This window comes from Stigmatopora argus, chromosome 12, assembly GCF_051989625.1.
Source record: "Stigmatopora argus isolate UIUO_Sarg chromosome 12, RoL_Sarg_1.0, whole genome shotgun sequence".
In the NCBI taxonomy this organism is placed as follows: Eukaryota; Metazoa; Chordata; class Actinopteri; order Syngnathiformes; family Syngnathidae; genus Stigmatopora; species Stigmatopora argus.
The window spans coordinates 12,292,705-12,317,236 of NC_135398.1; the positions used below are offsets into that span (position 1 = coordinate 12,292,705).

At 38.3% G+C, this 24,532-nt stretch overlaps 2 protein-coding genes across 4 annotated transcripts in view; both read right to left on the bottom strand.

The window, feature by feature from the left end:
- Positions 1 to 91: 91 nt before the first annotated feature.
- On the bottom strand, positions 92 to 15,356 carry LOC144085831 (integrin beta-1-like). Its single transcript, XM_077615488.1, has 15 exons — positions 15,200 to 15,356; positions 10,581 to 10,647; positions 10,264 to 10,349; positions 8,853 to 9,075; positions 8,607 to 8,777; positions 7,290 to 7,684; positions 6,427 to 6,522; positions 6,252 to 6,341; positions 6,032 to 6,172; positions 5,753 to 5,955; positions 5,213 to 5,451; positions 4,849 to 5,071; positions 3,668 to 3,900; positions 2,626 to 2,792; positions 92 to 1,985 (listed from the first exon to the last, which is right to left on the bottom strand). The coding sequence occupies exons 2-15, from the start codon at positions 10,645 to 10,647 to the stop codon at positions 1,920 to 1,922; spliced, it is 2,400 nt and encodes a 799-aa protein (XP_077471614.1). The 5' UTR covers positions 15,200 to 15,356; the 3' UTR covers positions 92 to 1,919.
- Positions 15,357 to 17,136: 1,780 nt separating this feature from the next.
- Positions 17,137 to 24,532, bottom strand: part of LOC144085676 (neuropilin-1a-like) — a 49,915-nt gene continuing 42,519 nt past the window's right edge. For all 3 annotated transcript variants that reach the window (XM_077615194.1, XM_077615195.1, XM_077615196.1), the window contains exons 14-18: positions 23,271 to 23,411; positions 22,067 to 22,365; positions 20,204 to 20,300; positions 20,086 to 20,130; positions 17,137 to 18,216 (exon numbers count right to left, since the gene is read on the bottom strand). In XM_077615194.1, the coding sequence (XP_077471320.1) occupies positions 17,933 to 18,216; positions 20,086 to 20,130; positions 20,204 to 20,300; positions 22,067 to 22,365; positions 23,271 to 23,411 (866 nt within the window). In that variant the 3' untranslated portion in view covers positions 17,137 to 17,932. The remainder of the gene's footprint in view (positions 18,217 to 20,085; positions 20,131 to 20,203; positions 20,301 to 22,066; positions 22,366 to 23,270; positions 23,412 to 24,532) is intronic.

Here is a 24,532-nt window from a genome sequence, read left to right on the forward strand (position 1 = left end):
TTCCAAAATATTACACACAAGCAAATTACAAATAATTTGAGCCCCCAACCCCAAGTGATTTTGAAATGTCCTTCCTTAAGAGAAAAAAAAATACAACACTTTATATTTTATTTAAAAAGGAAATGTGATACAAAAACATTTTAATTACAGTAGCAGGCAGCCCGAGGGGTTAGCACGTCAGCATCACAGTTCTGAGACCGAGGGTTCAATCCTAGGTATGTTCCAACATTCCTGTGTGGAGTTTGCATGTTCTGCCGGCTTGCGTGGGTTTTGTCCCGGTACTCCGATTACTTCCCACATCTCAAACTCAGGCATGGTAGGCCCTAGGTTTGAGCGTCAGTATGAATGGTTGTCTATCTCATCATGCCTTGCGATTAGCTGTCCACCAATTTAGGGTGTCCCCCACCTGGTGCCCATAGTTGGCCGGGATTAGCTCCAGCACCCCCCCTTACGAGGATAAGCAAAGAAAAAAAAATAAGAAAATGAATGAACAGTAGCATTTGTGTAATCCAACAACTATGATCAACTATATCACCTTTTTTGGCATATCATTGATTTCATTTCATAGGATTTAAAATTTATATTGTTTTTAAATCACACCCATTTTAACAATAATGATCCTAGATATGAATAAAACACAAAAGGATGGGGGACATTTTTTAAATGGTACATTTCAATTTTTTATTCAATAAATAATATTGGAAATACACAAATGCAATTATGGATGCCATTTTGTGTTGTTAAAAAAGATATTACAATAAAGGCACTTAAAACAAGTGGAATCATATGATTATGATTATTAACTGAACAGACGTTTTTCAAAAACAAACATTTCCATGCCATTATTTTCACAATCCACTTCCTGCTTTCATTTGATAAAATTACCCTCATGTTTTCCTAAGTACAACACTCGTGTTTAGTACATCCCACTAAAATCACCCTTGCGAAGCATTTTTTTTGTACCTATGTATTCGATGCCCTGATTTACTTGGGAGCCATTGTAAAAATGATCTCCACAGATGTGATTTGATTAAAAAAAACATATTTTTTTTAAGAATTCCAAAGAAATGCTACACTCACCGATGGTCCGAATCACAGTAACTAGCGAAAATGTTTTCACGTGAATTTTTTTTAACTCTGCAAGTAGGTAGATATTACATTTTAAAATGGAATAAAAGTAACACTTTTCAAAAGCCCTAGTTACTGTGAAACCACTACACACTATGATATATTTTCTTCATTTTTCTTGGCCCCATTTTAAGACAAAAAAGAAATTTGCAAATTATACACGAGGAATTACATTAAAAAGACGCTTGTTATGTGTATATTTGGCAATGTTCTGCACCTGAGCTGGATTTAGAAAGAAAACATTTAATAACAAGTAATGTACACTGACTGACTGATGAATTTAATGTTTAAAATGATTGTTTTCATCAATCAATCAATGTAGCACCAAACCTACCTGTTCAATGCATATGGCTTTTTACAAAGAACCCAAACACACTGGAAATAATTCATTACCTCCATAAGGAACAACATACTGTACACAATACATGCCAATTTTCACCTGTTTTTAAAACCTTTCGTCCCCTATCATTCTGTAAAAATACACATGGCTTGGTCTGATTTAAAAAAAAAAAGGAAAAAGGCAGAGTTAAGGCTACCAAGTATCATGTAAAAAAAAAAAACTAAATCAGGATCAGTACCGCACATTTGGATGAAAACAATACAAAATAAAAAGCTCACTTTTTTTTTTTTTACAAACAAGACTGTACACATGGTACACAAAACATAGTGTAAAGTGAGCAATAGTGGGACAAAATATTAGCTTGACAAAGCAATAAAACCCATAGGCCCCCACAAAAATCCATTTTTTTTTCTCCATACAGTGTTTCCTCGGGAGAGACGAAGACGCTCCATTATTTACCTTCATACTTTGGATTAACCACCGTGGTAACGGCACTTTTGTAGATGGGATTCTCACCCTGTAGAAGGAGGATAAATTAAGTATTTACTAACAATTCACTAAAATGCACAATTACTGTCATACACATGTATAATGTTAGTTTGATTCTTTTTTTTGTGGATGTCAATGTAAAATGTTTTCAATAAGAATAAATGAGTATAAATCTTGGTATAAAAATTAATGCAGTCAGTCACTGCCATATTACGGTTTAGATTTGATTGCATTGCAAAAAAAACTGTACAAACTGGATTCCAAAAATTTGAACTTGAAATGTGAAAAAAAACTGAATGCAATGATGTGGAAGCTACAACTTTCAATATTTTAGTCAGAAATGTAGCCTTAGAAAATGTATAATTTCTATGAAAAAATATATCGATGTAAAATTCCATGGTATCATAAATCCCCAAAATGTTGGGACAAAGCCAATTTTACCACAGTGAGGAACCCCTTCTTTTCAAAACAGTATGTAAACGTCTGGGAATGAGTAAAAAAGTTTCTCAAATTTAGAAATATGAATTCTCTTCTTAAATACAGCCCTTCAACCATTTTGGTCCTTTGTTGTTGCACTTTCCTTAATGATGCACCAAATGAATACTTCTTTACAAATAAAAGGTACCAATTGTCCTAGTTATGTTTGAGAAGGCGAGCGACTGACTGACCGTGTCCCACTTGGCATTCATCTTCTCTTTCTCAAACTTGGCGAACTCGCGGCGGTCGTGGATGATCATGAGAAGTTTGAGGATGAGCAGAAGAGCCAGACCAATCAATACGATGCCGGCGACCACCCCCGCCACAATGGGGATGATGTCGGGACCCGTCGGACATTCTGGAACAAAAATCAAACAAAAAGTCAACCAGAGACACCTCGACAAACATGGAAAGAAAGAAGGTGCCTTTCGTTGTCATTTCTTCTATGATGTCGCTACAGAGGAATGCTAATAACAGCAGCACTTCACAAAAATAGCATCATAAAATTCCTTATACATAAAGTAAAACGAGCAAAAGCATTTAAAACCGCAAAATTAGTTTTATTTAATTTAGGATGTTAAGACAGGGGTGTCAGACTCGGGTTGGTCCGCGGGCCGCCTTGACGTCAATTCGATTTCATGTGGGCCGGACCATTTTAGATATAATATTTAGATTTTTTTTATAAATGTATTAAAAGCCCTGAATATTCATTTTGTATAGATCTAAAACAATGTGTATTTTAGCTTTTTAATATATTTTTAGATTTTACAAAATGATTTTTGAACTAAAAACACAAAAAATGGATTCAAAAATTACAATTATTGATTTAAAAGGGGGAAAATCAGGACATTTAATATACATCTATACTCTTCATTTTAATTTGATCATAAAACTGAAAGTTAGCACTCATGATTTACTTTTCCGGGCCACACAAAATGATGCGGCGGGCCAGATTTGGCCCCCAGGCCGCCACTTTGACACGTGTGTTAAGAAATAATTTCCTATCATTTTTGTGTTTCATCACATCCTTTATACAAAATTGGGACACCTTGACCAATTTTAAAGGGTTTAGTTGGTAGTTGTGTGAGCACTGTGAAACAAATTAGAGAATTTACATATAAAGTACACCTTTACTTACAAAATTTTCAAGTTACGAAAAAAGTTCTGGAATCAATTAATTTCGTAAGTAGAAGTACGACTGTATGTATCTTTTGGGTGCATCTCATTTCGTACCCAGTGTCTCGACGACGTAGACTTCTTTGGTGTCATTGCGGATGGCAAAGGTGTAGTAGAACCAGCAGTCGTTGGCGTCTCTCTCCTTGCAATGCGTGAGAGGGAAGCTCTGGTCGGTGGGCTGAGGAAGCTTCTCACGGTCCTTTACTTTGATCAGCACGAAGTCACTGCAGTCACGCATGCACGTATCCTTCTTCTCGCCCGCCTGGAACGCTTGGCACTGGACGCACTCCCTAAGTCCCCACCCAAAAAAAACACACTAAGAAAACCTTTTGGAGATAGCAGACATTCATACTAGGGTAAAAACAGTATATTTTGAGAAAATAGTTCTGATTATTCTCAACAAATCAACAATCTGATATGAATGAAATGAAGAAATACTTGAATTGTGTCCAATTCATTTTGACTGGCATGGTTCCTGCTGACCCACCCAGTCAAGATGGATTGGATATCTTGTGCTGTCAATGGCACTGAAGCATGACCATTCACAACCAGTCCTCACAGTGGGAATGAATTCAACGTCTATCGTTGATAATGGAAAGCATCGAGTTAAATACTATGAAATATAAAAAGAAAATCAATTAACCAGAGTGTTATTGGGCCCATAACCAGAGTGCCCTTCATTTCTTTACGTGTGTTTTAACTACCATTTAATTATTTTTTAATTCATTTATTTAAATAAAAAAATGATAATAAATAAAAACTATTATATGTGGACGCCAGGTCTTAATTATAATTGTAATCAAATGTTAAATAAGTGACCCAAAATGTGATGTCCATGAACAGGTATTCAGGTTTTGTTAATTTTTATATTAAATGACAAAAAAAAATCACTTGGCCTATGAAGGGATGAAAAAAATATAACAAAAGGTAGAACTAAAAGTCATCTCTATTCTTGGATAAGTCCTTTTCAAGGAAATGCTAAATTTTTAGTTCTGGCAATTACATTTATGATTGTCAACTTTAAAAAAAAAATTGCATCAAAAACTCCTAAAAAGAGCTGTCCAATAATGAAATAAATAATTAACTAAATAGAATTAATGAACTCAGAATCTCACTAAATTCTTATTTGAATACTTCCCCTTCAAAGTCAAACCATTTTGCAACCTATACACAACCCCACACCAGTGTGCTATTTCTCCACTTTAAAGCAAAATTTGAATTGCTTGACTTATACTGACTTGTGTTCCGCACAAACGCCAGGGCAGGTGGGACATATCTCGCAGGTTGGTCCCTGGAACTTTGGGTTGGTACACTTGCAGACGCCACATTCACAAGTTCCTCGCCCGTTGCAGATCTGTCCATTCTTGGCCAGGCAGGTGGACGTGTCCAGTGAGCAGTCGCATGCGCTGCCTGTGTAGTTGTCGTCGCACACGCACACGCGACACTCGCAACGACCGTGGCCTAAAAAACACATACATGAAATCTATTCAACATCAACTTACACACACAGTTGTACTTCTGCTTAGGGTTGCCAGAATTTTTTTACTTGAGCTGAATTATATTTTAAAAAAGGAAGAATAACCGGACCCAGCATATATTTACCTCCACAGAGCTTGTTGTTGGAGCGGTCACAATTGAAGTTGTCGCATTCGCAGTATTTTCCACTGTAGATCTCAGAGGGATTTTCCCTCTTTTTGCACTCACACGTTCCGCACACGCAGTCCCCGTTGTTGCTGCAGATGTCAGTGCCGTTGTCCTTGCGACAATTTGCATCCAGATCCTCCGTACGGACCTCATCGGTGCTGCACTCGCAAAGAAGTCCAATGCGACCATCATTGCACCTAAAGGGAAAATATTTTTGAAATCTGATTAAATAAGGTCTTACAGGAATCAGAAGTCTGAGTACTTCAGCATCCCACGACAGTATCGCAAGTCATTACTCGCATTTTAAGGAATAAAGACTCTTTTAGTGACACTGTTGATGATATTTATCCTATTATTAGGCTCCTTTTATCTTCTGTGAACATATCGATGAAGATTTATTCATTTTCTGCCAACTCTTTAAGTTCAATTGGATTGGACGTCTATTGCCGTCAACGAGTCAACGCAGTCCCCAAAAAATACTACCGAGGCGTCACTCACTTGCAGGCACCGCACTCAAAGTTGCCGTGACCGTTGTCGCATTTGTTGCTGTTTGGCTCCCCCTGGGCCGAGCATTGACAGTCGCAGATAAAGTTGAGGACCACCTCCACCTCTTCGGTAAAGCCGAGTGGTTTGATTTTGATGCTTTCCTGCTTGCCGTGCGACGGGCACTTCTGGGACTCGATGGAAATCTTGAAGGTCACCTGAGAAACACGAGGACGATGTTACACAGTGTCCAGATGCATATGTATGAAAAATACGGCATGATATTACACATACCTCATCACCAATGGAAATGTTGGAGCACTTCCTCCCGTTCTCGCCAGTCCCCTCCACGCCATTTTTACAGATTGATTTGTAGGTGATGGAAACTCCTTCTGGAAGCCGTCCATTTTCTAGGATGACCTCGGATGACAAAGACTAGAAAAGGAACACAACAACTTAGAAATGCAATAGGAATGAAGACTGGTGTGAATGGAAAGTTGAGCTTTGCACACACATTGTAGGCGTCGATGATCAGTTTGATGACATTGCTGGAATTTGACGACAGGGTGCCCACGGCCGATTTGGGAATCAGATTTTTCAGCTCCTACAATACAAAGGCAATAGCGTAAATTGCCAGAATTAAGCGAGCATAAACGTGACCTACTGCCCAAAATGTTGCTCATTGGTACCTTGTAAACGGGTTGGAATTCTTCTGTGACGGCAAAGATGGTCTGAATGTTGTGGTCGCTCAATTTTTGCACTAAATGTGCGATGGAGGGATAGTCCTAAAATATAAATAAACAATATTAGTGTACAGGTTAGGCTAAGCTCACAAAAGCACAATCATAGACTTACAGAAAGCAATTGGTGGAAAAGGCCCAATTCTTTTCAAGAACTGAGGTTGCTAAGAGCCCAATACTGAAGGGGCATCGGATATATTTCAAGTACCAAAATCCAATAAAATCAGATTTTCCATTATTTAACAATACAGTGGTACCTCTACTTACAAATGCTTCATCACACAAATTTTTCAGGTTACAAAACACTGTGATATGCGAATGTTTGTTGCAATGTACAATGATTTGTCCAAGTTACGAAACATCAAAAGAGGTATCGCATATATATTTAACAAAGAAGTGTCTGAATGCTTGCCATTCTCACATTTTGCAACCATCATACAAGCCATGCTCAGCAGCTACACTCCATCTTTAAGCCACACCCCACACCAGGTAGCTGACATCACAACCCTTTACACTCACAGTGCAGTTCATTAAACCCATCATTTTTTTTAAACGAGGGTTTAAATAATATTTTTGTCCAGTTGGTGTCACTATGTTCATATTTGACTTAGGTCCCAGTGACCTTTGGCTGTTTGGGTTTAAAAGACAGGGTGTGGCCCAATGTGGATGTCAGCTAGTAAGAGTTGGCTGACTTAATTGGCTTACCTGTGCCACAACAGCATCATTACTCAAAGTAGAGAAGTCATACACGCGAAAGCACAGATTTTAAGTTGCCATTTTTGTATGGTGAATTAAATTGTGTTATGTCTTACGTAGTAATGACTCATGGTGTACATGTTGTTCTCCAGGTGACATTTGCCATCATTAGGGAGCACAATACCGCCCAGTTTTCCATCGCCAGCAAAGTGGAATCCTGCGTCAGTGGAGAAGACGAGGAGACGAGTGACGTTCCTCCAGCCGATCTGCTCCTCGCACACGGCCACCTGCATGATGGCGTCGAAGCCACCCTCGGGAGAATCCAGGTTTCCTGAGATCTGCTGCTGGCTGACCAGACGGTTGAACTGATCGCCCTTGTTGGTCAGCTTCAAGACATTCTTGTAGCTGAAGGGGCTGGTGCAGTTCTGGTTCCCAGTACATGGGTTCTTGTAGCGTGCAGGAGTGGTGCTAATGTATGGCATCACTGTCTTCTCCACGAATGAGCCAAACCCTGGAGAAGAAGACAACATTTACTGCAAGCAAAAGGAAAGTTGTGTCCTAAAGTTATCTAATGTACTGTTGAATAAATGAGGTAAATGTCCTGTCCTTGCTCACTGCTAATTAAATTGTCCCTTGGAGATAAATACAATTATCTGAACTGAACTTATACTTTGTAGCTAACACAACTTACTATTGAACTTAGGGTGCATTTCTGGATAGAGAAACTTGGTGTCCATATCAGATATGAAACTACCACTTATAAATCTGGTATCAATCTGTCTCGCAGACATCAGATTTATGTGCTTTGTGACTCTTCAGAACACAAAAATCTTCCAGTTTTAATCTGGATGTGCTAAAATTTGGATTTTGAGTGCCAGTCTGAACAAGGCCAAACTTCCTCCACAAAATTCCTGGTACTTATAGCTCAAGAGGCTGCAATTCCTATACACAGATCCATTTCCCTTACAACATCGGAATATTTCTCCATCTTTAAACAAAGGGCACATTCTCGGCCAAATATTTTATTAATTTACATTTTTATCTGTTATTATTTCAAGGAACTAAAGCAACTGTTCCACATGAAAGCCCACGAGTGTTTGGTCATTGCTGTATCTGGAACTAAAACTTGTTTGTACATTAATAATTCCATTTTTGGTACATATAACTAACCATATTATAAGTGCTTCAGCCTTTACTTTAAAGTTCATTGTACCTTTAGTGGCTGCAACTAAAGGGTTAAAATTAAGTGTCTGTTCACCACTGTACACCAAAGGACAAAGGGTCCCGGAATTCCACCAAACACCAAACTAGAGGGTCTTCTTTCACCCCCAGTAGACAGCTCCACAACTAAGTTATGGCAAATATGCCTACGGTCCAAAAACACACAACCGACTTCCAAAAACCGTAGTTGTATGAAAATGTGACAGTCTCACCAATCCTGAAGTCTGATGTGATGGTCTGCATTTCAGTCATGAGGTCTGTGCCGAGGTTCTTAACGTTGTCCAGATCATCCTTCATGGAGTATGAAAGGTCCATCAAGTAGTAGAGGTCGATGGGATAGTCCTCAGCTCGCTTGAACTTCAAATCAAAAGTCTGCGGCTCGCCTGCACACCCATTTCTCCAAAAAGTCAGTATACAGGAAATGCCTTTTTAATATATTATTGCAAAAGTGAATGTACCGGATCGCAGGGTAAGAGTGAGCTTTTGAGGCTGGATTTGCGTGATTTGCTCGGGTTTGGGTTTGTCTGTCTCGTCCTTCTTGCGGTTGGTGACGGGTTTGTTCTTGTTGATCACGATACTGCCGCGAGGGTTCTCGATTTTGGCCACGTTGCACTTCCTGGCCTTCAGGGACTCCAAATCGTCACAGCGAGCGGACTTGGACTCACCCACTGTGAGGAAGTTCTACCGACCGACAAAACATGGCATTGTTTTAACCAACCATAAAGGATCATAACATAAATAGGGACGTGTTTAACCTTTTGATTATTTTTGAACCGTAATGACCATATGTGATCACTTAAGTGCAAATGAACTCTAGAAACCAATTATTTATGAAGCAACAAAACGGTGTGACATCTTCCAGGCAACCAGAGGACGCGTATTACACGACGCTCTCCTAGAAAATAAAAATTTTCTGACAATCTTAGATTTTACCCACCCTGAGCTCAAGATATTACTTGTCTAATATTAAACTATTGCTTTATATTGCAGTTCAAATCCAGTGTAACACTGCTGGGCCATGGTGCAGGTTTACGCTCTATTGTGCTTATTTTCCCAATATGAAATTGTTGACATAATTTGATGTATCAAGCTGCTGGAATTTGCCTTGCTCGGACAGACAAGAAGGAACATGTACGAGGATGTACAGCTTGCAGCCTGTAATGACTATAACGAGTGACAGAATACACTGAAGTTTAATTTAGTCAACCAATGAAACGATAGTATCCTTAAATTTTTTTCCCGTGCTTTATTACACTTTAAAATTTTAAAATTAAATTAACACTTGACAGTCATGAAAAAATGTATTGAGCAATCTGATGAGCTGTATACCTTAAAATGAACAAGGAATCTGTATCATATCTGTATAGGCAATACAGTCACGTGGACCAGGTCGATAACAAAATATGTCATAATCTATAATCATATTGTCCACACTATGTGTGTATGTGCGTAAACCTGCATCCAGCATCTACTTAACTTAAAGAAGGAGCGAAAGAGAGCATGGATAAATGTTAATGAGACGTAATTTCCCCCCCAAAACAATGAGTAGCCATTTTATATATTGCATCCAGCAATAAGCCAAAATATGAAATGGCGAGCAATAAATTTTCGGCCTCATTTCCATTTTTATCCATTCCTACACATAAGAAAAATGAAATGATATTTACTAGACAAGCTTAAATCCTTGAGGACCCACACGTAAAACGTGTTTGTGTGTCCCTTTAATGAGGTTTTCTTGTAGAAAAAAAAAGTCTAAGGCTGCTACAGTATTGTACCCTTGCTTTGTGGTTTTAGGACCAAAGCCGTATTTCTAGTTCGGATGATGACATATTAGCATTCTAAAGCAATTTCTTCCATCAGGCAACTCACCTCATCTGTGCACCATCCGCAAGACTCCGCCACTTGGATGCACTGACCACACGACTGAGCGTTGGCCTTGATACATTCACTTCCCTCTGGGGGCGGAGAAAAAAACCTCATGGTAAAAAAACAGCTGTGAATAAGTATTGCTAAACCACTGCCCAAAAAGTATTACACTTGTGCAAAACATTATTGTATCAATAAACATGGTTGAACAACCAACCGAGTTAGAATTAAAAAAGCATTTCATCTATGCAAAACCTGGCGCTACAATACAAGATGTTATTAGTACATTAAAGTGCCACCAGTTGCCTCTGAAAACTCACCTTGTTGTCCTCGAATGAAGCTCAGGAGCGCTAACGACGACGCTAGCACAATTAATCGCAGATCCATCTGGACACAACAAAAATGAGTTATTTAAGATAAAGATCAATGTTTTACATTTAGTATGGACTAAAGTATTGAATAAACACCACAGGCATGATACAACAAAGTATGTAATGGACAAAAGTATTGTCCAAATTGTTGTAGAAGTAGTTACATAAATGATGTAACACGACCTCATTAGCCTCTATTAAGCCTCCATTAGCCTCAGGTGTCAGGCTCTTTAACAAAACAAATGGCTGAGTGTTAAGACCTACCGTATGCATGCATGTACATCTATGTGTATGTATGTATATATGTGCTTATATATCTATATCTATTTTTTTAATATATGTGTATGTACGTATGTGTATGCGTATGTGTAAGTGTATATGTCTATACGTATATGTACATATATATATTTATATATATATGTGTATGCGTGTGTGTAAGTGTATATGTATATACGTATATGTATATATATATATATATATATATATGTGTGTATATATATATATATATATATATATATATCAGCAACACACTTATTTATTTATATATTTATTCATGTATTTATTTATTAACTTACTTATTACCCATCTATTTATGTCTAAAATGCCTTTCCTATTTCTGCATCCTCACCTTCTTGCTACGGTGACAACGGAATTTCCCGAATAGGGGATAAATAAAGTTATCCAATCCGATCCAATAAACAGTAGAGAAGCAACTTATCCAAAAAAGGAGGAAGTAGGACCCTGGAATGCATCATCTGCCAGCTCATCCACACCACCATGATGATGGTGATCCAAAATAATAATAATATTTATTGTCAGACATAGGTCTTAAGTACTTGCATCAGTCACAAAGGAAACAATGAACAACAGATCACAGGAAGAAAAAAAGTCAAGGTGCCTAAAGTCCATATATGGTCAGACTGAATCTCAGCCATCCTAGTGGGACAAACAAAATGGGCCCCTTCCCTGTGGAGTGCGATACTAACAGCTGTGAGTTAAAACAGGAAACCGAAGGCTGGATGATGATTCACATCCTACTCAATGTTGAATTCACACCTCATATTTGCACAGCGCACTCACTGCTGATGTGACCTCCAGATTTACCGAATTACTCATGTTAGAGAACAATTTTCACACAGACAACATGAACACACTTTTTTTGGGTGCTAAAATACAAAGCTACGAAAGGTTATTCAATTATAATTTTTGGCCAAGCACCCAAACAACATCACCTTTAATACTAAAATGGGTCTATTTTTTTTTAAATCACCCGTGAAACCGGGGTGTGTCTTTACTAAAAATGAAAAGAGAATATGTATATTGCACTCAATAACAAACAGTAATAATAAAATTTAAAAAAAAAACGCCTAAAGACAAAAAAAAATCTTTTAGGTACAATAATACAGATGTAGAACACTGTTTTCTAAGGGCATCTAAATTTTATGTTGTCTTTTGGCTTTAAATTCTATTGAAGAAACACAAGTTGGTCAACATGCTCAGCTTTCAGCACACTCCTTTGTGCAATTATCTCGACAGATTGCAAGGCAAGGCTATGACGTGCTGCCAACTAGTGTGGAGGAGTGGAATTGCAGCCACTCTATTTTTTATCTCCACCAAAACCACACGTGTAAGGATCGTTTCAGAGGGATTTTGAATTGATGAGATTTGCACAACATGATACTCCGATATATCACAGAATGTATTTTATTTAACACAGTTAATTTTGAAAAGACTTATCATTAAGTTAATAACTAACATTGTTATAGTGTGAATGAAATAAGTTCACTCTACCACACAAGTGACTCATTGAGCTTTTATGTTTTTACACTACCTTGTCTTTGTCAGCCAATTCCTGTTACGATTGTTGATTAACTCGCTCCTGACACAGAACGTCTGATAAAGTAGACGCTTACATGACTCACATTTAATTTTTTCTTTTTTTAATTCAAATATGGTAAATTAATAAGAGAAAAGTGGCTGTCCTGTTTAACAAAGCACATCTGCTGCTGTTTAGATTTTGAACCAAGCAATCTAAACATGACATGTTTGGGTATCAAAAATATCAACAAACATTGAACAATAAACTGGTGCATTTGGTTGTTTCCCACAATGCCTGTTGTGGTTTGTGTAGCTTCCTCATTTACAAAAAAAAATATAATACGATATAGAAGAAGTACATGGTTTTTAGATTGTTAACTTTGGGGAGTTGCGACACACTGCAAACCATTTATGCACCCATCCCCCTTCACGCTTTGCCAGCCGGTCAGACAGACAGCACACCCCCACCTGCAGGCCCATCTACTAGTCCACTTTCAATCCATTAGGACCCCTCCCACCCAAACAAACACTGCTGACTACACAATCAATCTCCACATTAAAACCGCACCCTTTACCAGCTACAATTTGTCATTCCAGACTACAAACAGTCGTTATCAGTTGTTTCGAGGCCCGTCGAAGTTGGCTCACAGGTCTATCAATCAGCTAGATAGAGCCCAAAATTAAAAAAAAAAAAAAAAACGGTCTGTTATTGACATATGTTGTTGTCCATGGCACTGAAATACAAATAGTATTTAGTGTCAGCGCTCTCTCGGTTCAACTGTTTTTTTATATAAACACTCCCAGTTCATATGGATTTGCCATCTTCCGCCACCCGTGATAGCCATTGAGTAAAGTTGACATTCCTGTAGCAGATCACATGGAGATCCCAGACCTCCAGGACTCTCCACGATAATGATCTCATACATACCAAACAAACCACAAGCATATTACAGATGCTGAAAAATAGCAGATTTTCCTTCTCAAGAGTTGACTGTGTCACTTTGACATTCACACCAAGTATCTTGATGTTCAACATAAAAAAAACTAGCATGATGCAGTGGGACTACAATGACATCATTTTTTTCCAACGCCAGATTTAAAAAAAAACAGGCAAGATAATTCACTTTGATGTTGAATTAAAAATGTGACCATTGGGGATTTCACTGTATTGCTTCATGAGTTATCAATCAACATGTCAATTCCGATTAAAAGGTGACTGTTGGGGGGAAGAGGAACGAGGATGAGTTGGTTGTGTAACAGAAAGACACTGCGGACTTGCGTACGCTGCTTCTGGAAAAAGTGTTTCAGAAGTAACTGTGGCATTGACTCACTGTTCACATGTCTCCAATTAACCAGACAAATCCTTCACATTTGGTGTGGACCTCGATAGATTCTATTTTCTATTGGTTGCTAGTCAGTGAGCACAACACAAGATGAAGAAACAAAACCTCAGGCAACAATTCCTTAGAGGGAAGTGAGCCAGGCGTTCCTGACAAGACTCATCTTGTCGTAGAAGAAGCCAACATCTGCGGTACCGTCTAAGCAAAAGATTTTGGTTAACCGTTCATTTGGAAGCAAAACCAAGTGGACCACTGAAAACTGGACAATATACACAATGAAACAAAACCGCATTGTGGTCTCTCATAAACTTTCAAAGCACGCAGTGTCGCAACCATGTCAGACAAAAGGAATTAAAAAAAGGATTTTTTTTTAAATTAAGGGATTCTTGGACGAAATGGAAGTTTTAACACTAAAACATCAGTTTAAGTGTTCAAAATACACCCTTGATTAATTTGTAATAAGCATACTATAAAGACAATCAATGATGAACTAATACACAACTGAATTTAAAATAAAACCATGTTAAAATTTACAAAAAAATCTTGTAGATGGCAGTCGTCTGCCTTTTTGTCTTTGATTCCTAGTTTTAAATTTAACTCTTTCGGTGACATTAACGCTGATAGACGTCCAATCATGAAAAAAGAAACTACACATTTTCTGCTATTATGCATTAAAAGCATCAGTGTCACTTCTTCTTCAGGTCTAAAACTGGGACTCAACATCACCTACCATGCATGTTTTTGGAATGTGGGAGGAAACCGCAGTACCCGGAGAAAACCCACACAGGAAAACATGCAAGCTCCACACAGGTGGACCGACCTGGATTTGAACCCAGAACCCATGAGCTATGAGGTCGACGTGCTAACCACTAACCACCGATCCACCCAAATTCGAAATCATAATTACAAAAATAAATAATTGTCGACAATGTTAAAATAATGAGTAATACTGTGTCATATACTTTTACAGTAGAAAACCGACAGCCACATGCAACAAAACAAAAGTGTAAAATGGCACAAAAAACCATGTGAGACACCAAGTTAGAACTAATAGTCTTGAAAAAGGCAAATTAGTAAAGGATAATCAGATTAAAGAGGAAACTTATTTTTTTTTAGAATAATTCACATTCTTTGAACAATTAAGTACTGTTTGCTCGACGCATTGGCCTACTTTCCGTTCTAACTTCACATTCTTTTGGGGACCAGATTAAATCAACAAAACAAACACTTAACATTTTCAAACGAAATGCCATTCGATTAATTATTACTTGTACATTTCAAATGTTAACCCAGAGCTAAAAAACATCGCCCGAAGTCACACATTCTTTCTTTTGTCGTGCACGGATGGTAACAGAGCGAACTTTAAAAGTGAAGAGTGTATCAAAATCATTTATAATGATCAACACCTACCTTGTTTTGTTACTCAGTCCTAGTGGAGTCACGATGACATTTATTATCCCCCCAGAAAGTCTTAATTTATTTCCAAGAAAGAAAGAAAAATTACAGAATAGTAGCGGGGCGGAAGCTAGCTTAGAAAATTGCCAGGCGTCGCTTGGTTTGCGTGAGACAACTTCTAAGAAGTTTTTGTACCGTTCCCCCACTATAATATTGAGTTCTGGTAAAAATAAAAAATAAAAAACCATATATTTATATCTATATTTATAGATACAAGCGAAGAGGAGTCTTCCTCGGCTGGTCAGGGACAGTGCTGCTCCCTTTCCTGGGAACGAACAATTTAGTTTTTTTTCTTTCTGAGGTGCCTGGACGAAACAAACCTCTCCTTCTTCTTCAGTGACAAACCCACCCACCGACCCGGATGAAACGGTGACATCTAGCGGTCAATGCAACGATTACATCTGAATTAGCAACTACCAGAACGCACAACTGCTTGAATGCGTTAGAATAGCCGCCATATTGCTACAGAATAGCAATTATGTACCTCTCCATCATTCATTCATTTTAATTCATTTTCTGTACCGCTTTATCCTCATTAAGGTATTATCTTTTAGTGGCACCGACGGCTTTCAAAGGCAGTCAATTAATAAAGTGACTAATATTATAAAAATCCCAATTATTAAATGAAAACACTTAACTGTGATATCTTGCGTGTAGCAGAAATATACAATTAAAGTGCCCCAAAACTAATTAACTTAAAAAAAACACGTCAACGTGACATTTAATGCAAACATTTATTGTTTGGAATGTGAAGTCCAAACAATCTGCAACAACATAGACGAGATGAATCTGGACGTCCACCGGAAAGTACAAACTTACTAGAGTATTTTTTATTTTTTTTTACAATTAACACTTTTTTAAGGCTGATCTACTGCTCTTCCATCTTTCATTTTTTTTTGTAATTGTAAAACAACAAGATGACAGAAGCAACTCTGAAAAACAAAACGACAAAATGTTACAAAAACATCAATTGACAGCAAGTCGTCATGTTGCCCTCCAGAAAGTAATTTTTTTCAGTGTAAAATTCTTCAATATGTGAAATCACTTTTTAATTAAAAAACAACATGACACCATCTTGTTTTTATACATCATAAAATCATCATAAGACTGTATTTTCTATTTTACATTTCAGTGCAACCTTTCTATTTGATCACATTCAGTGCGGCAGCATCCTTTCTCTCCCACCAATACGTTTGAGTTTATTATTTTGTATACTTGGGAAAAGATGTCATCCTAAAACCATTCAAATAATTTGTAAATGAATTGTAAACAAAGTGCACACAGAATATAACAAAAACCATGTGTTATTTTGATTAAAAAAAGAATTCAAACTGTCTTAATTTACATGACAAAATCTGTGATATGTAAGCATTTATCACATTGCACCCTCGATTCTTGCATTTATGTGTAACAAATATACATAAAAATATTGAGCAGTACATACAAATACATGAACATAATAAAGATATTTCAATTGAAGAATACAAAAAAAAAATTGAAAATCCTAGACTTAACAAAGGCATAAATATTAAATGATAAAAATATAGAAAGGTACTTAAAAATAAAAATGATTTAACATGAAATAAAAAGGACTACTTTATTCACAAAGTCCTTCTTTTTAAGTTATTTTAGAAATTCTTCCTAAAATATTTTGTTCAATATACTTTTCCATATTTTTTCCATCACATAATTTTAAAAAAGTATTCATGATTTTCAAATTTTCAGCCATATTTTATCAATTTAATTTCTCTATTTTTTATTTTTGTATACTAATACATAATACTATTTCAATATATTTATTTCATCCTACGATGTTGTATGTGTGTTAACTAAATCCAGGCATGAAGGGGTTAAACATCCATTTTATCACATTAAAAATTGAAATCTATGTATCAGATATGATATTTGAGATTATGGATTTTTTAAAAAAAATCCTCGTTTTCCATGGGAATATTTTTTTAAAAGTGAAACAACTTAAAATGTAACCACATGAAGTTTTGAATATGGGAGGATGACACTTGCATCCTCCTTGTCGGGGGTCCAGTGTTACCCTGTACGAAAGCAGGTTGTGCACACTTACATGAAAAGACACACAAACTTGTATGTGCTTGAATGCATTTGTGTAGGACAACATAAAAAAGGATACTGCTGCACTTTCCCGTGTAGAAAAACAACTTCCATAGAAATATATTAAAATTATGTACAATATGGTAGAACACTGTGTGTGTGCTTTCAAAAAACTCTCATACTCAAAGACACGTAACGACAACACAAAATTTGACCATCAATGTAAACAAACAGAAAAATATACACCTTATTTCTTGGATAATGTGTGTTTCTGGGACACTGTCTTCACATTTTGACTCACCTGACTGCTGAAACCTACTCGTGTGTGTATTTTAGAACGGTGGATGAGACACTTGTGGTAGTAGAAAGAAAAAAAAATTAAAAGAAATTGAAATAGTGACAGGAAAAAGGCACTGTTAGAACACACACACAAGCACACGCGCACACACTCACATACAATTGTGACTTGGTCTCGTCCCCAGCATGAGAAAATCAACAAAACAAATAGATCATCATCTTTTTTGCTGTACAGTTTGTACACAGTGCCTCTGCAGATCAGTCCGTATCACTGCAGCTCCTGAGAAAGAAACGCCCCGCCCACTAAGTCCGATACCCCGCCCCTCACGCCTCTGAGTAGTTGGCGTGCGCGTTGATCTTGTCTTTCTTCAGCTTGACGCCGTCTACCAGCTCAAAGTTGTAGTTCTCCAGCGCTGACAGGTTGCGCTCGGCCATGGCCGCGTGCGAACAGGCGCAATACAGCACCACGCCGCACACGGCGCCCACCAGGACGCCCAGGGCGGACATGGCGATGATGGTGATCAGGATGGGGTCCAGCGTTTTCAGTACGTTGTCCGCCTCACTCACACCGTTTGGCTCACTCGACTCCTCGGCCAGCGAGTCCATCGCTAAACAAAGGGGGGAAAAACGTACATAAATAAGCGAGGGGGGAACAGGGTTGCTTATCACACTTGCCATGAGTTGACCACCAGAAGGTGTTGTTGCACATTAAAAGTACCATATTTTCACGACTATACGGCGCATCGTATTTTTAGCCGCAGTGTCAATAACGAGTGCTATTTCTGTATTTTACACACACAAAGGACGCACCGTTTTTATAGACGCAGCCAGGCATGGCAAAACATACACCAGCTTCAACGTACACGCTACACCCACACGCTAAAAACACGTTTTTTAAAAGGAAACGGAAGCAAAACTGAGAAATTTTAAATTGAGTAAAGGTTAAGAACAATAGGTAGGATATGTTGAAACTCCTTGTCAGCAGAAAAAAAGGTTCTATTAACTCTTTCAGTGCCATTAACGATCATAGGCATACAATCATGTAAACTCTAAATTACAATTCTTTTACGATTTCATGAACATATGTTCATTCGCTGCCACCCTCTCGACTTCAATTGTATTGGACGTTTATCGTTGTCAATGGGAGTTAATGAGTTAAAATGGTGAAACAAAGAAAAAAAAACGAAATCAATTCCAATTAGTGTGGTCAATGTGTATTTTCTTCCGGGATTTTTATTTGAGTTTGATTTATTTAATAAGGGACAACGCCTATTAATGAACATTCATATTCATTCTAATGAACATAGAAATGTAAATATGTAAGATTGTAGCCAAAGGCTTTATTTATTTATTTGGTTTTCTGATGTCACATAGCTTAATTCGTTGGGTTCCATTAATTCATTGGCCTCCAGTTCAAATTTATAGAAGTGATAAACTCATTTGGAGTTCTAATTTAGGGTTTCTGAGCCACATGATTAGCATGACACACAATCCTTTCTGTGCAATAACAATGTTTAATACTCGGGTTGGTTCGCGGGCCGCTTTAACGTCAACTTGATTTCACGTGGGCCGGACCATTTTAGATATAATATTTAGATTTTTTTAATATAAATTGATTAAAAGAACTGGATTAAAAGCCCTGAATCTTCAGTTTTTTATAGATTTAAAACAATGTTTATTTTAGTATTTTTTATATATATTTTTAGATTTTACAAAATGATTTTTGAACTAAAAACACCAAAAAAAATGATTAAAAAAATTACAATTATTGATTTAAAAGGGGGAAACTCAGGACATTTAATCTACATCGATACTCTTCATTTTAATTTGATCCTAAAACAGAATGTCGGCACTCATGATTTACTTTCCCGGGCCACACAAAATGATTCGGCGGGCCAGATTTGGCCCCTGGGCCGCCACTTTGACACCAGTGTCTTAGATTGTGCAATATTTTAGAATTTACCTTGCCAGGGTGTGACTTTTTATATTTTTATATTACTTATTTATGTTTTTACTGGGAAAACGCACTTTGTGGAGTAGCACCACCAATTTTGTTATACGCAGCTGTGTATGATGACAATAAAGGTTTTTGATTTGATTGATTGATTTGATGCCTGTGATTGGCAATGGCACTCACTCAATCGCCCCTCCCAGTTGAAATTAATTGGACGTCCACTGCCATCAATAGTTGCTTTTATAATATCAATTTACCCTTTTACTAACTACCACAACACATACTCTATTACTTGAGCTGGGAGTGAATGAGTGACCATGGTCCCTGAAAAGATTAATGATAGTTATTTTGTTGTGATTTTTAAATGTTCCTTCTTTATCAAAAAGTTAATTGAAAACATACTTTTGAAAAAACAACAACATTTAACTAAGAAGTGTCAATAAACGTGTGACAACTAACAACCATTAGTAAAGTAGTAAAAGCAACCCCACTCTTCACTAAGTACGTAAGAAAATAAACATACGTAAGATGATGATCTGCGTGGGAGGAGAAGGAGGGACTTGCGGATCTAAAAAGGAACAGCAGGAAAAAGACAAAAATAAGTGTGTAAAAGTCTTCAAAATGGACTTTGTAATCCGAACCTTTACAGTGGTCTGCGTCGAGCGCGTCCAAAATACGGATGTCGTCCACAGCCATGTGACCTGTGCTCAGTCGGTCCGCCACGCCTTCCACCACCACCTGAAAAGGCCGCACATTATTCAAATATTCCAGATAGTCCCTTTGAATTTGACTCAATCTCCAGGCCAAATGGATTTGGATGGCTTTTGCCGTCAACGACTCTAAAACATAATTGCGCAGTAGTCGAGTTTTCATGTAAGAAAAATTCAGAGCGTCTTGAAATGTAACACCAGACGGAATCAATTGAAATAGAGTAATATGCTTTGACATACGAGTGTCGCAACATACGACAAATTTGAGATACGAGGAAAATTCCGGCCACATTTTTGCCCTGAGATACGAGACAAATTCGAAATATGAGCATACGAGACGGTAAGAACTGAATACAATACTGTGCACAATAATGTCACATTTTATTGCAGATCATAACCACTAGATATGTATTTGTTACGTTGTGAGTGTGGTGCATTAGAAAAAACATGTTTTTCCATTGATATATCCTAGTTTTTTTTTTCAGAGGGCGGGAATGGATTATTTTGTATTTAGTTAGTTATCTGATATTGGGCGGACTGTTGGAGCTAGTGGTTAGCACGTCAGCCTCGCAGCTCTGGGGTCCTGGGTTCAAATCCAAGTCACGTCCACCTATGTGGAGTTTGCATGTTCTCCCCGGGCCTGCGTGGGTTTCCTCCGGGTACTCCGGTTTCCCCCCCCACATTCCAAAAACATGCATGGTAGGCTGATTGGACACTCTAAATTGCCCCTATAAATGAATGCGAGCGTGAATGGTTGTCCATCTCCTTGTGCCCCGCCTCTGGCCCGGAGCGTGACCAGATGTTTGGTCGCCGGGATTTTGGTCGCCGGACGTTTGGTCGCCGGATGTTTGGTCGCGGACGTTTGGTCAACCGGACCCAAACAACAGGCAACCAAACGTCCGGCAACCAAACGTCCGGCGACCAAAAGTCCGGCGACCAAAAGTCCGGCGACAAAACAAGGTAAAACAACACGGTCTACGCATCAATAAAAGCCAACAATGGCCTTGAGCAGTTACATTGAGCGGACGTGTGAGTGTATAAGAGTTTGTATGTACATGAGTTGTCCCCTTAGGAGGGGACGTCAGTCAGGGTCTTAACAAGTTCTCCAACAAAACACAATAAAAGTACGGGACATTTGGAGCTTTTCTTTAGCCTAATAATTAATAGGGCATTAAGTATGACTAAATAATAAATCACAGTTTGTATTTAGGGAATTTGAGCAACAATTTTAAATGGTAATTATCAATAACCTTCCGGGCGACCAAACGTCCGGCGACCAAAAGTCCGTCGACCAAAAGTCCGGCGACCAAAAGTCCGGCGACCAAAAGTCTGGCGACCAAACGGCCAAGTACCGGCCCGGAGTCAGCTGGGATAGGCTCCAGCACCCCCCGCGACCTTAATGAGGATGAAGCGGTTCAGAAAATGAGAGAGAGATATTATCTTAGATGCAAAAAATTGATTTGAGATACGAGTAAATTGACATACGAGCTAGGCCCCGGAATGCATTAAGCTCGTATCTAAAGGTATTACTGGATTGTGGACAATCATCTGCTTGTTGAGTGAAGATAAAATGTGACTTTTGCCAAAAAAGGTCATTCACACAGAATTCACAGCTAAAGATATTAATTAATACAAAATTTAAAGATATGAAAAAAAAAATGAGCAGGTTGTTTGGTGAATCGAGTCGCCATTTCACACGGTTCGCCCTGATCAGCAAGATGAAAATGACCAGGAAATTGCAAACATTTCCGTAAAAAAAAAATCACACTGTGATCTCAGGACAACAAGACTTACTCTATAAGGCTGACTGGATCTGGGCAGTAAAACTCGGCCTTCCCTCCATCGTGCTCCTTGGTGTCCACTGACCGTCCACAGGATGCTCCTTCTCACTTCATCTAGCTCTTGATCCACCTCCTGTCTGATGCGGAGCACCCCTGGGTGCTGGCCCAGCATGTGGTACCAGAAGGACAAGCACAGGTCGACGTGGGGCGCCGTCACGGGAAAACTGGACAGCCTGGCCACTCGCTCTGCATCCTCATCATTTTCATATGGTGAAGTTGTCAGATGCATCAGGATGAAATTTCCCACATGACCTACAGAGAGCAGTAGAGAACAAGCAAACTAAGCACTAGGAAAAATTTTGCCACATAAAAGTCCTTCTAAAAATGTGGCCAGAAATATTGCAACATCAATACAAAGTGAAAGTAGATGCTGGATAAAAGTATTGGGATGCTAAGACACGAAAATATGGGCAAAAGAACAATTTGAAACGCAGAAAAAAATATTATAGACAAATCCTTTGGGGAAATTACGGGATGAAAACATTTTAAGCAAACAAAGGGACAGACAGAAAGTAAATATAGTATGTAAAATGGGAAACACACATACACAAAAAGAACAATATCAAAATGTCAGAAACAGTTTGGGAATTGTATAGCTTTTTTAAATATATTTTTAGATTTTACAAAATGATTTTTGAACTAAAAGCACAGAAAAAAATGATTAAAAAATGACAATTATTGATTTAAAAGGGGGAAAATCTGGAAATTTAATTTCATTTGAATTTGATCCTAAAACAGAAAGTCGGCACTCATGATTTACTTTCCCGTGCCACATGTGCATTATAGGATGGGGGTGGGGGGGGGGTTGGGGGGGGGGGGGGGGGGGGGGTAAAGAAAGAAACCAAAGGTTGAAAAAGTTAATAAAATGTCAGAACTATTGAAAAATGGACACAGGTTTTGGAAGACCTTACGGGAGGGAAAAAAATACAAAACATAATAAGACATTCGCATTTGCGGACTATTGCCGAATAGTAAATATAATCACACTTTCCTTTAAAATTATGTGCAGCTTTAGTCCAACCCTGTATATTTCTTCTTGCTGATTTTCAGTCAGCAGCTATATATATATTTTTTTCAAGTTTTGTTTTGAAACGGTTTCTAGTCGTATTCTTGACCAGCAAAAAGCAACACTGACAAACAACAAGTGCTTGCGTTACCCATGTGGTCCAGTGTGGGCACCCTGCGTGCGGCCGGAGTTCCCGAGCCGGTCTGGATCAGCCACTCGCCACCCGAGCCCGTTTCCGTGGTCCAACCACAGAAGGAGGCGAAGTCAAAATTGCAGGCGAACCACAAGTAGTCTGCGCACCACAAGAACAACAAGTGGTTACAAAAAGGAAGCTTGATGGACACTCAAACTCTGCTCACTACGCAATTAATTAGGTACACCAGCAGCAAATGTAATTGTCTCGTCATTTTGTACGCCATTTTACTAGAACGACAATAAAATTGTAACCTATTCCACTCCAGTCCAATAGGTAGCGGTAATACGCATTACAGCCGGTTTCTTTTCCTGAAATTTTATCTTCCAGATCACATTGCTTTCTCACTTGACAGAATGGGCGCTTTTGACTACGATAGACGTCCCCTCCATTTAAACTAGGGGTCTCAAACTCAGTTTGCGTAGCTAGTTTTTGTCCCAAAAGTTAACTTACTTGCTGTGATTGACGGCGCTAGCGAATCAGACCCTCCTTGTCAAAATTAATTGGACATCTAGTACCATCAATGCCACTAAAAGATCATTGTCAAATGCAATTTGTTAATTGGTTTTCCACTTCCATTTTAGGGTACTTTTGGATCATTTCCTATTGATTTTCTGGGAGGCTTTTTGTTACCAGGTTGCTTCCTGTTGGTTTTAAGGGATTTCAAGGTTCCCTTTTTAACTCACTGGCCGCCATTTAAGGCAGTATTTTGATGGCAGGGTCGAATGAACGAATGGGATTGCGGATAGGAAAATGAAAAAAGTGCAATAGTGCACACACGATCACAGAATTCGCAAATGTGTGGTTTTGCGGTGCCCATGTCGAAAAATTAATGCATTTAACTATGTATGTATAGTATGAATGAGCTACAAAGTGCCTATCAGGCAGAACAACCCCCGTGGGCCGAATCGGGCCCACTAGTGGACCACTTCCGGCTCGTGGGCCACACCTTTAATTTAATTTACTTTTAATTTGAACCATTTGAAAAATAAACTGGACTGAACATCAGGTGCGTCAATGGTAGCCAAATTTCTCCCCAAAAATTGTAAGGCGTGTCACTTGTATGTCAATTTTATCTAAAAAGCAGGGGAATCTATTATTCATATTCAGTTAGTGGTCTTTGTGTAGGTTCTCTACACTGTCGCACTCGTTTTTCATTTTTGCAGTCATGTTGGGAACGGTCTGGCCGAGACATAAATATTCCACAGCTGGTTGTAGGG

What these genes read in the sequence shown, in the direction of transcription:
- LOC144085831 (XM_077615488.1), bottom strand. Translation starts at nt 10,647, where the DNA reads ATGGATCTGCGATTAATTGTGCTAGCGTCGTCGTTAGCGCTCCTGAGC. An exon ending in CACATCAGACTTCAGGATTG is followed by an intron (nt 7,685 to 8,606) that starts GTGAGACTGTCA and finishes CTTCTTCTCCAG; the next exon opens with GGTTTGGCTCATTCGTGGAG. An exon ending in ACATTTCCATTGGTGATGAG is followed by an intron (nt 5,956 to 6,031) that starts GTATGTGTAATA and finishes CGTGTTTCTCAG; the next exon opens with GTGACCTTCAAGATTTCCAT.